This window comes from Sinohyriopsis cumingii, unplaced genomic scaffold (assembly GCF_028554795.1).
Source record: "Sinohyriopsis cumingii isolate HCF-2022 unplaced genomic scaffold, ASM2855479v2 utg000441l, whole genome shotgun sequence".
NCBI lineage: Eukaryota > Metazoa > Mollusca > Bivalvia > Unionida > Unionidae > Sinohyriopsis > Sinohyriopsis cumingii.
In genome coordinates this window covers 418592-431806 of record NW_028315899.1, presented here as the reverse complement: position 1 = coordinate 431806, position 13215 = coordinate 418592, and the positions used below count along the sequence as shown (strand labels likewise).

The window sequence follows — 13215 nt, the reverse complement described above, 5'->3', positions numbered from 1 at the left end:
GAGTGTGTCTCTAAAGTTAAATGATCAGTACTGATACATAAGTGATTGTGACATAAGTGGCTTACATATAAAATCTACCCCACCCCACCCCATTTTGGGGAATTATTGCATGTGTTAAATGGTATTTAACCATACAGGCCAATCTATGGGTACCATCATATGAAATTCTGCCATCAGGCCATACTGTGCTCTTTTCCCTATGGCCTGAGCTATATACTTCCACTCTCCAGTGTATAAAACAATCCCCATCTGTCTTTTGTATAGAATTTTTCTCCAAAATCACATGCAAACCATGATAAAAAGACTCCATTATCACTGTCATATGTAAAAACCACCAAATTGATACCCTGGATGCACGTGGTAACCATGGAAACAACAAACTCCTATTATGGTATAGGTCGCATATAGGACTCACGGTACTAATTCCACTCCAATGGTAAACATATGGAAACACTGTCATATTCAAAATTCAATAACTTAAAATTTATGGGTGCTGATAATGACACCTATAATTTTTCGTGCACATCTAACCTTGGTGCAAGCTTATGTGTGGAGAACACCATATGACCCGCGGCAATTTGTTTACATACATGTGCATGAAACACGTGTTATTGATTCTGCACCAAATGAATCAGGTGCTACTTTCAGTATTGAGTACTCCTGAGTCAAGCCTGTAAAAATGCTAAAATTGCATCAGTAGAAATTTGTCAATATTTTTTTTACATTACATATAGGACAAGCTCTCAAAAGATATTTTTCCTAAAATTTTAATTTTCATTATTAACCAATTATGGACCACCAAACCTGTAAATACTCTATCATTTCTTCACCCATTTCTAGACTGGTTCACAGTTCTTCCGTATAATTAGTACCGTGTGTCCTTCATGGGTTGCCATGTGATAAAAGAAGGTGACTAGTAAGCATGTCTTCCCTTTGTCTTGGTGGCATATAGATTAAATTTTCATCTTTCTGGAAGGCTGGATTAGATAGGTAGTGGACTTTATTTCTAAAGGGTAATGTGACTGGGGAATGTATTCATATGAAAAATGTGTAGTGTTGATACAAACATTTTCCTTTTAGCACCTGAAAGTGCTGACCTGAGAATAATTTCAAGACCGTCGTCCATTTCCATTCTTCATATAAAACAGTTTCTGTTTTGGAAGAGAATTTGTAACCTGTTCCATCCAGGTTAAGATGCCTATCCATATCAGATCATTTACATAAAAAAGTTAGAATCTAAAACTGAACATATCAATGCCTATGTTACATAAGGTAATTCATTTCCCATGCAGGTAAACAACTAATTATCGATTTTAAACCCTTTCATTGCTTCAATTTACCAAATAATTCTTATTACTAACCAATAATAATAATAATAATAATAATAATAATAATAATAATAAAATAATAAAATAATAATAATAATAATAATAATACTAATAATACTAATAAGAGCAAGTAGCCTTGGATGAATAGCAATGAGCTCCAGTCTCTAAATTTGCTTAAATGGTCCTTAAGCAGAAGAAATTCTGTTTGGAAGTTTGGTCAAGACAGATATTCATGAGCCAAAACTCTTACTGCCAATCAAACTCTTTCGAGGTCTCATCAACATAAAGGTGGCATGATAATTGGCTGAAATACTTTATAAGTAATGTTAAAGAAAACAAAGGTGGGATGATTAGCAGTCAGGGGCCACAACTTTTATAAATAATAATGTGGAATGCTTGAAAGCAAACTCATTCAGGGTCTCATCAATATAGAGCTGCATGCCAAGTCTGGTCTGAATGCAAAAAGCTTGTTATGGTTATGCTCAAAAACTAAAGTCAAGATGCTGGACAATAACATTTGTAAATCAGGCTGTGGAAAGCAGAAAATCAAGCTCTCACAAGATGTTATCAGTCTGAAGCTATATTCCAAAAATGGTTGAAATCCATAAAATTTTGGTGAAGTCATCTTAAATCAGGATGACCATAATCAATGGGCCATAGCTCTTAAAAACAACACTAAACCCTTAAAGGCACATGCAAGTCTATGAGACTGTGTTCACACAAATCTGCACCAGAATATGTTGAATGGTTTTTCAGTTGTGCCAGTTACAAGCAACATCCCATGTGAAGTTATGAATGTTAACTTTCATTTGGTTGAAAATCAAGTTGTCCACCCAATTGTCTTTATTTTCTAAGAAAAAATAGTGGAAGAAGGAACTGATAAAATATTTACTTTTATAAAGCTACACCATTTAAATAAATGCAATATGGTTCTGTGGCATGTAAAACATACAGGATATTTTAACTTCTCTAATTTTTGGACTCAAATGGTCAGGGTCTACAAGTATAACAAGAATGAATTCTGGCTATAACTGCTGAATCAGAACTAGCATCTAAAGGATGGATATGAATTTAGTTCTAGATATGTTATCCATGACATTTTTCATTAGGATATACTGTTGATGAAATCTGTGCATGTAGTTCTCTTAATGTGATCAGTTCCAAGTTCAATCCAATTTTGATTTGAACTTCACCAAGAAATTCATTCGGAAAAAGATTTTCTCTGCTTTGCTATGGCATTTGCTGTGTTAAAAAAAGGCTTCTAGTAATGCTTGGTTTGGTTTACACTGTATTAACAGATCACTATGGTTAAATCATTATCAAATTTTAACTACGTGTATTGCGCTGTGCACTTTTTCGTGCGTTAACAGTGTGGTAACCTGTCCTAAAATTAATCCACTGGTTGTGTCCAGAGTTGAGAGATATCTCTTACACATATTACAAGATGCTATTGCTCAATCTTCAATGGCCTTGAGCCAAGAATGCTCTGACAGCCTAAAATCCATGAACTCCTGTTTTCTTTTAAATTGTATTCCCTGTCATATTTAATGTTCGTTTTAGCTCACTTTGTTACCTTTTCACCATTTAGCCCAAGCTTTATAAGAAAATGATCCATCCAGATGTATTCCTGGGAAAATTCATCGTAGCTGCTCAAAATGGCTTCAAGGAGTAAAACAGTTGGATCAAAACAACAGATTTCTCTGGGAAGCCCTAACCTCCAGCCAAAGAAATTCATTCTGATGTAACCATAAAAAGATATCACCTAAACCAGTACTGTCTGCTTCCCTTTGTTGTATCCAAAGAAGCTGCAGCTGGTTTCAGTCCTAACCTATAAATTTCAGCATACACTATCAAAATATACAAAGCACCTGTATGGTACTTGATGGTAATACATGGCGTTTCTGTAAACATTGCTCAGACAAAATGGGAACTACTGCCCTTTCAAGTAACAGGCCACAATTTGTCCATGGACAAGTAACAATGCAAAAATTGTCCATCTGTTAAGAACAAACTTCCAACTCTGGACAATAAACACAATGGATTTCTGCACCCTGATCAAGGATCATAACTCTATCCAAAATGGAGTTCACCAGAAAAAATCCATAAAAGGCACATCTAAGGCTGAGACAACATGCCAAATTGAATTTGGATATTTTAATTGCAACTGAGCTATGGTGGTTACCAATATCTGCTGACAGAAAATGGGCAATAACTCCATCAAAATTGAACTTTAGAAGATAAAGCCTTAAAAAGGCACATGTATATGTAAAAGGCAATATTTGGCATCCAGTTATGTATAACGGTTGCCGAGTTATACTGGTTATTTGAAGTGTGGATGCATGAGTGCACCTGTCAGCATTTAACAGTATAACAACACAACAGTCACTACACAGTGCTGATTAAAAGTAAAGTTATAAAAAGGTTAAAATGAAGAATTCCACAAAATCTTTAGGAAGGTAAACTCTTCCAAAAAAATGTGAACATAAAGTACTAAAAGACAAAAGACACAAATTGAAAATGTAAATATAAAGAAATACGAAAAACTTACGGCAGAGAAACTCTTCTAAACCAAAGTAAACATAATACAAAATTTTATAAAAAAAATACAAAGGGCAGAGATGGTAAAATTCTTTAAATGTCTAAAAAAAATAACATATAAAAGTAAAAATTATACAAGAGTTCTTCAAAGGGTCTGAGATCCACTGACCAAAAATAATTTCCAGGAATTCAAGATAAAACAATTTCTTCCTTTTAAATGCAAGGTGTTGAAACCATTGTCTGATATTCATCAGTGATTAAAACAAAAATTCAAATTAGTTGTGATGAACATACCGGATGTCAGAATTGCACCTTTTCATTTAGGACCAAACATATGTCATCCTTTCTTTCTTAGTGAAAACCAGATATCATATCATCCTTTCTTTCTTGGTGAAAACCATAAGTCAATATGACCATCCAGTCCGAAGAAGTAGGGACAGCAAAATTTGAAAGACAGTCTTTGTCACAGTGTTATTTCCAATACCTGTATCTAAACAATCTAGCTATTTCCAATACCTGTATCTAAACAATCTAGCTATTTCCAATACCTGTATCTAAAAGATCTAGCTATTTCCAATACCTGTATCTAAAAGATCTATTTCCAATACCTGTATCTAAACAATCTAGCTATTTCCAATACCTGTATCTAAAAGATCTAGCTATTTCCAATACCTGTATCTAAAAGATCTAGCTATTTCCAATACATGTATCTATCAGTTATCTTCCTATCTATATGACATTCTTTGTTTTTTCTCTTCTTACTATGTATGAATCCAAACCCTTAGATTCCTTCTTATTCTGTGAATCTATCTATCTGTACTACCGTATGACATATTCTTTTTTGATCATTTTAATCACAGGCATATGTTTTTAATTGTGTAAACATTAATACAAATTAAATAAAAGTTGTTTATTTGTGATGTTATGTTGTCATATTTTGAAACAAACTCAAATCTCCCAAGAGTATGTTCAATTTCCCAATCATTTTACCCTAGGAATAAATAAAAAATTTCCGTCAACTTATTCTGGCAATCTATCTTCCCGGATTTATTGGCCAAATTAATTTTTACTTGCCTGAACAACTAAACCTGCTTTTCAGTCTAATCTTAAACTTCTGTTAAATTTTTTCTTCCTGCAGATGGTTAATTGCCCATCATAGATGACAAAATTAAAGCAATTAAATTTGATATGGAGCTATACAATAATATCCAAGACCATAGAATGGCTACAGTAATGACATTATATAAAGGAAACAGATTTCAAAGTAAGCAATCAAAACAATCAAACTATGGTCATCTCAGTGTACGTCTCTCTTCTTCATGCCGTGCATGTAAAACATGGTACATAATCAGTATGACCTTCATTTATCAACTGAAAATCCCCCTCATTTTGTAATTTTAATTTTCAGTAAAAACAAATGGACAATTTCAACTTTTGTAAGGGATAATGTGACTGAAGAACACATTTTTGTTCAACATGTAGACTCACTGGGTCAGGTTAGCACAGCTTAATTTTTATTCAGCTAATCCATTTCTGACTTGCATTTGGAACTGGGTGAGGACCAATTTTATTCTTTGCTGGGACAAGCTGCCACATTACTCAAAATACCATTAAATTGATCATCTCTAATGTAGATATTATGTTTTCTTAATTAAAGAGATGGCACCAATAAGTGATTACAGGTGATCTTTAAAGCTGTATTTGTTTCACGGCTTTTACATTTTTCCCTGATGCCTATGTGATAAGTCACATAACCTTTCCAGTTCAGATTGTTATAATGTATAAACATACTTGCAGGAATGATGACTGATCATCTATATATAAATCTAAATATTGAAACTGTATACCCATAAGAAATACTTATGATCCTTTTACCTTTAACAAATTGTATTCTCTCTCCATCTTCTCATACTTGTCAACAATCTGCAATTAAAATCAGTTTTAAACATATCAGAAATAAATATACATGCACCATACATAATACAAAAGTTTATTTGTGTGTGTTCATTTTTAATGACTTTTTTCATGCTTTACTGGCTATGTTAAGCAGAGGAAAGGGGAGATAAATGCCCTTCCCATGAACACGCCAATGCAGTTGATGCAGTGTTTGTAATAACTGATAAATGAAAATGAAATGATAATGCATTTCATGCATAGATTTGAGTATCCCATTTTTGTGGATGTTACTAGATTTCCATACTCAAATGCACTTGTGGGATTAACTTCTTTACACCAACACAATACATCATCACTACTTACAATCTAAGACATTTTTCTAACAAACTGCCAAAGATGTGATTAGATCATCACCATCTGTACAATTTGTATTTAATGGAAATGAAACAGAAAATAAAATCGATTTATAAATACTCTACAACTATACTTTTACATCTGTTTCAGTTGGGGTAAATATTTTCTTGTAAATTCAATATCCTCTTTTGACTTATATAATTTTCCATTTTATCTAAACAAGTATCAATTTGATCAAAACAAACTTTGTATAAGACAAGATATGAATGCAGATGTTCTCTCTGTTTAATATCTTGAAAAATGCCAAGGCTTACACACTGAATCCACAATTAAAGCATTGCTTTAAATATGTGACCTTGAACCCAAGGTCTAAAGGTCATGTGAGCATATCACAGAATCACTTGTCTCTGCTTCATCATAATCGATCCAAAATATGAATAAATTCATCAAACGAGGTTTATGAAACATAAACAAATGAGAATCTTGCACTAAACCTTTACACAAATTATCTTTATGACCTTTACCCAAGGTCTACGGGACCAGTGAGTATGTCACAGAATGAATCATCTTAGGTTCATACTGATTAATCCTAAGTATGAAGAATATCCATTGACAGGCTTAGAAAATTTAAGCAAATAAAAAAAAAATTAACCTAGATCTAAACACATTTATGACTGTGACCTTGACCTCAAGATCAAAGGGGAGAACAAGCGTTTCACAAAATGATTTGTCTTGGCTTCATGATGATTCATGCCTATTATGCCAATGAAGAAAACCTGATCTAAACTCTTTAAACAAACTTTATGTGACTGTGACCTTGACCCCAAGGTTAAAAAAAGACCACTGAGATAATTGTCTTATGTTCACATGATTCATCAAAATATGAAGAAAATCCATCAAGGCATGTAGAAAATGTAATTAAATGAAAGAACTTCAAGCAAAACCATAACAAAAAAGTTCTTTGATGGTAACCTTGACCCTAAGGTAGAAGGGGTGAGCCAGAATGTTGTAGAATGACTTGTCTAGCCTTCATAATGATTCATGTCAAGTAAGATGAAAATCTCTTCAGAGGTTTAGGAAATATAAGCAAGTGAAACAAAACCAACTATAACATTAACAAACTCTTGATGTCACCACTGCAATTGAAAACACCATCGGGAAAAGTGACTGCCATATCTTGCAGCTTGCTAACATGGGCTCAACAAAAACAGAAAACTTCAAATGTATACAAATGAAATAAAAGGAAAAGCAAATATGAACTGATGCAAAAAATGCAAAATAAGAATGCATTTCAAAGGCAATAAATGAAAAACAACAAGATAATAGTTGAAATACAAATGTGATTGGAATGCAAACAAAATGCAGAATGATTGCAAATTAAACCCAAATGAAAATCAAATGAAATGTAGTTTTAGTAAAATTACCGATTTCAGGGTCTGTATGTGATTAAAAACAAAAATATTTAAATTTGTGACTGCTGTTAATGGAGCCACGTTAATTATTTGGAAGATAAATCCTGATGACAAAATATTGCAGTGAAAAGGGGATGTCAGAAAGCAGTTGTATTCCGACCCACAACCAAGACACATAATTGTGCACTGATGTCAGTCACACAAAGGAGTACTTTCTGCAAAAGAACATGAATACACAGACATCATTTAAGCTTGTCTTTGAACCCTGGTACATTCTTTTGAAAAGAAAATGGCATAGCCTTTTGTACCTTGTGTAAGCATTAATTTCAACACTTACAGAACATTTTTGTTGATACATTAATACTGTGGAGCTTTCAAAATCTATTTGTTGATTATTCCAGCAACATGTATGGGAAAACATAATCCAAGCACAATGTCATGCAAGAGATTTAGATCAAATTACTGTAATGCTATCAAAATTTTTGAGTAATGTCAAGACTAACTTGCTGTGCATGCCCATTCATCTATGATTACATAAAATATTTAAAAAATACAAGAACTCCTCTGTAGTGTGTGTGTGTGTGTTTGTGTGTCTTCAGTTTTATTGTTTAAAAATATAATTAACTCAGCAAGGGATAGCAGTAGGGGTTAGCAAGAGATGTTACTTAAGTGTATGTGTGATTTTGATTTAGAACATAAATTTAACAATTTTTCAATCATATTGCTATGATGTCTGCAGCATGGCAGTTTATAGTGATGTCTAGCACTGGGCATCATGCCACAGGCATGTGGCATCATGTCCCACCCAGTCAAGTTATCCTGACAACAGGCCGACCAGTCCTAAACTCTAACCTCTTAGTGCTGAGTACCTAGTGAGGCAGCTGTTAGTACCATTTTTATAAGTCTCTGGTATGACTCAGCTAGGGTTCAAACCTGTGACATCCTGCATTCAAGGCATCCTCTCTATCCACTAGACCACTGGCATGGTGAAGTTGCATAACTATAAGAACTGGAAGGGGAAGGAAAGATTCAACCTCTCTCCAATGGTCCAGGGGCAATGTTCCATGGGGCAACTGGGTGGGTGGGGTGGGGTGAAAAAATTCCAAATATATTTTCTTTTTTGTTACAGAATTTTGTGTCAAAATTCATATTTATAATTCATATCTCTAGATTTGTTTGTTGATATTTATATGTTATAGTTCTTTAAATGAAATATCTCTTAATTACACAGTTGGTAAAAAGATATATAAAATGTCTTAAGAAAGAACTACAAGAAAATACAAGTTACCCGGTTATAGGATAAGAAGGTAAAAAGCAAACTGGAGTTTTTACAATAATACACAAAGCAGAATTAATTTTAAAAAATAGCTTAAGAAGAGGATGTGCAAAGCCATGGTCAATATACATTAGTGACCTATATTATAGTACTGTATACGTGCTGAAAAGTTAAAAAATTACAAACATATTACATATCTGTTTCTAAAATATTTGACAGAATAATTAACACTTTCAATACATATATATTTTACATATAGAAATATTTGTGGTGTATGAATATTTTATGTTCAAAATGTACATTTATATATTGTATTTAAGTCAAACTGAAAGAAAAATATTAGATGTGCTGATCATTCGTAAACTGTATCAATAAGTGTCTTCTATCCTATCTTATTGCATCTCTATTACATGCTTTTACTGCATAATTATAAATAACTCAGCAATAATTGTTGGGTTTTTTTAATTTTATTTTAGCCAAAAGTCAAGTATGTGCCCATTTAGCTTCATGTTTAGCATGATCAACTGGGCAAGAAAGGAAATAGAAGGAAAATTTAAGGTTCTTTTTTAGGCAGATTGAATCATTTGTCTGGAATGCATTTCATTAATGCCAAATCATATCTGTCTGTACAAAATGAAAGATAATGCTAACCTTAACTGGAAGTTGTGTTTCCTACAGAATACAGCTTTGTAATAACAAAACACTTGCCTTTTTGAACATTTGGGACTGGCAGTGATCCCTGTTCAAATACATGGTGAAAAATATCCAACAACCATCTTTTAGTAAGATTTTTTAATTACCACATACTGTTACCAAATTAAAAACTAGCAATGTCTCTATAGGAAATTGATGCCCCCCCCTCCCCATTCTTGAATGAACAGCAGAAGACATATACTGTATATTCAGTTAATGCCCAAAAGAGGCATAACTCTGGAAACATGTATCATAGCATGAAGACAGAACAATATGAATATGTTGACCTCACATAAATGCAATTCATCAAAAGTTATAAAACAAGTTCCACACATAACAATTAACACATCTAGCATTCATATTTAACACCAAGAATGGGCATAATTCTGAACAAAAAACACCAGAACATGATGAAAGAATGACATGTGCATACTGACTGTGACAATAATGTCTTTTAAGTGTACAGGCAATTCATTAAAAACTTGGGGACTGGTAGTATACACAATAATTATCAAAAAGATTATATAAAATTATCACACAAAGGGCCATAACTCTTAAAAAGCTGCATCAGCGCATGACAAAATATATACATGCTTTGCTAACCTTATATTATCACTGTCTGTCAATGTTTAGGGCAATTCATCAAAGGCTGTGCAACTATCTGTACATATAAGAACTGTTATGCAAAATGTATACATTTAAGACCAAAAATAGGTATAACTGGATAAAGCATCTAAGTATGTAAACTATAATACAGATATGTTGACCTGAAAGTTCCTATGATCTCAATTTTCAAGACAATTAAGTTAAAGCTGTGACAATCTGCATACTCAGGAATGCTTGTATACAATATATGAAGACCTGCTTTGAAAGACCACCCTTTATACCCAAAAAGTCATGGTCTCTCAAGACAGGTGGTCTCTCACAACCAGTCATAACATTGTATAATTGATCAATTAGCTCACTGAGAATATGTTCTCTCAAGACAGGTGATTTCTCGTTTTTTTTCAAGACCTGCTTTACTGTATATATAGCTAAGGCCAGAAAGGGAAGTAACTCTGGAAAAATATATCACAGCATGATAAAAAAAAATGAGATGTGTATGTTGACCAAAGTGTATGTGCATTTTCTATGACTGTGACATTCATCCCCAAGTAAAAGGGGTGAGCCAGCATGCTGCAACATGAAATGAATTAGCTTCTTAATGTTTCATTCAAAATATAAACAAAATCCATCAAGTGGTTTACAAAATATATTCAAATGAAAGCACTTCAACCACTTCTGAATGCAAATTGTCTATGATTGTGACCATGACCCTAATTGTCAAAGGAGTGAGTAGGCTTATCATAGAATGAATTGTCTTAGCTTAATAATAATAATAATAATAATAATAATAATTATTATAATAATATGTCTCAACATCATTTTGATTCATGCCAAGTTAGATAAGAATCAATCAAGGAGTTTAGGGTTGTTCCAATAACATTTACTTGGGACCAAGGGAAGGCCCTTTCAATTTGGAATTGTCAGTTGTAGTGCAAATTTTGAATTTTGTTTTTACATTTAAACTCTTTCAGAAAGCAAAGTAGCCGGCATATATTTTTGAAAAACTGCCTTCCTTTAATACCATGTATGTTTAAATGAAGCAGCCTTAGGAAGTAAAGCAAATGAACAAGAGAATCTGTATGTGAATTTCTATTACCCTGATGTACAAAGGATGATCCAGCATGTTGCTGAATTAAATGAATTACTTCCATACTGTTTCATCCCAAATATTGACAAAATCCATCAAGTAGGTTAATAAATATAAGCAAACGAAAACTTCAAGAAAACTTTAATGCAACTTTCTATGACTATAACCTTGACCCAAAGCATTGAGATAAGCATGCATATTGCAGGATAAATTGGCTCCATTTCATAATGATTAATGCAAATATTATCAGAATCTATCCATAGATTTAGGAAATATATGTAAATATATAACCATAACAAACTGTTGATGAAGACTCAGCCAACAGAAAAGTGACTACTATGCCTCTGAAGTGGGCAAAAAAAAAATTATGGTTTGGTTCGAATTATGAGATCATTGATACACTCACCTTTTGCAAGGCAGTTTTGTCCTTTCTGTGACTTTCTAACTGTTCATCTTGGTTCTGAGGAAAAAAATCACTGTTATAATTACTGATGAATTCTTCATCCATTGAAAATAAAATATAACTAATATATCTGAGAAACTTTGACTGAAGGATTAATTTGCTTACATCCTCCATTGAAATCTACTGTGCATTTATTTTTATTTGTAGTGTACCAATCTTTGTGGTATAGACATCTTTTGTGGTCTTCCAATCTTTGTGATCTACCAATCTTATACGGTATACTAATCTTTGTGGTCTACTAATCATTTTGGTGTAGACATCTTTGTGATGTACCAATCTTATGTGGTATACCAATCTTTGTGGTGTACCAATCTTTGTGATGTACCAATCTTTGCAGATTTCATGACTGCTACAAACCACAAATTTAATGTCCTTCCTTGAACATAATCATTTTCCCAACCACAAATTTAAATATATAAGACAATATCACTTTGAGCAAAGCAATGAAAATTAAAAGAAGATAAGTGAATTAACAGTATTGTGTACTTAAAAGAGGATTACAAAAACATTATTTCTCTCTCACTGTGTATGTGACAGGACCTCTGATACCGTCTATGCTGTCCCTCCATCATGTTCATTTATACAGGAAGCTATTCTACAATGAAAATATCTACAATAGACACTTAAGGGAAAATAATTTGCCTAGTCAATGGATATGTCTATGACATACTACAGGAAATTGATAATTAAATAAAGAACGTGATGCCTCAACTGCAGCTGCATAATGATGTATTCCCTCGTGTCTGACTTGAAATTTTTAAAAAAATATATTCTATAATGCTATCTGTAAAATATAAGAGATATGTCTCAACTTGCATATACAGGTGAAATACAGAAGCACTATTAATATTGTCCTTTATAAGATGTCCTTTACCTGTAGTTGTCCACAATGAGAAGTATGGCTATATTCCAAAGTCTGCCTCCCTGTACACTGGAATCTATGTGTTAATTTGTCAGCTCACAATAATCAATGATGGGTGCGGCATTGTGGCAATGCTGCAATTTTATCACTGATGTCCTCCATAATAAAAATTATTGCGTCCAGTATGGCATGCTTTACTTTATAGTGTCAATCCCTATTTTGATCAAGAAAGTTTCAAATAAATTCAAATTCTCCAGATTCTCGAATTTCTGATAAAGCATATTTGACTTGTTGGCAAATGAAAGCATCTACATTCTTGCAATGGAATAAAAACAAACTCTCCCACTGACTTCTAACTTGAATAATTCAGTGTCCTCTATCCACTGTCATTCCTAAGAGCAACCATATATTATTGGAATATAATGTCCAAATTATTCGGATTAGCCAATTGCTGGTAATGGCAGTGATGCAAATGAGAATCCAAGAACCATAACTCTCACTTAATCTGGGTTCTTCTTTCTGGAGAAAAAATGAAGCTCAACAGCCTTATGTATGACCAAGCAAAAAAGATCAAAATCCAGAGGCAACTGTGAAGAAAATTTGTACCTCAATCAGACCAAGATTGTTTCTGATGAGATGGAAATAAAAATTTATGTGGCACCACTCCAGTGGCCTGGTGGTTAGATCATGTGCCCCAGAT

At 33.1% G+C, this 13215-nt stretch overlaps 1 protein-coding gene across 2 annotated transcripts in view; it reads right to left on the bottom strand.

Annotated features, from left to right (window-relative positions):
• Positions 1–13215, bottom strand: part of LOC149774039 (uncharacterized) — a 95749-nt gene that overhangs the window by 42930 nt on the left and 39604 nt on the right. For both annotated transcript variants that reach the window (XM_089945877.1, XM_089945876.1), the window contains exons 10-11: positions 11597–11650; positions 5742–5789 (exon numbers count right to left, since the gene is read on the bottom strand). In XM_089945877.1, the coding sequence (XP_089802003.1) occupies positions 5742–5789; positions 11597–11650 (102 nt within the window). The remainder of the gene's footprint in view (positions 1–5741; positions 5790–11596; positions 11651–13215) is intronic.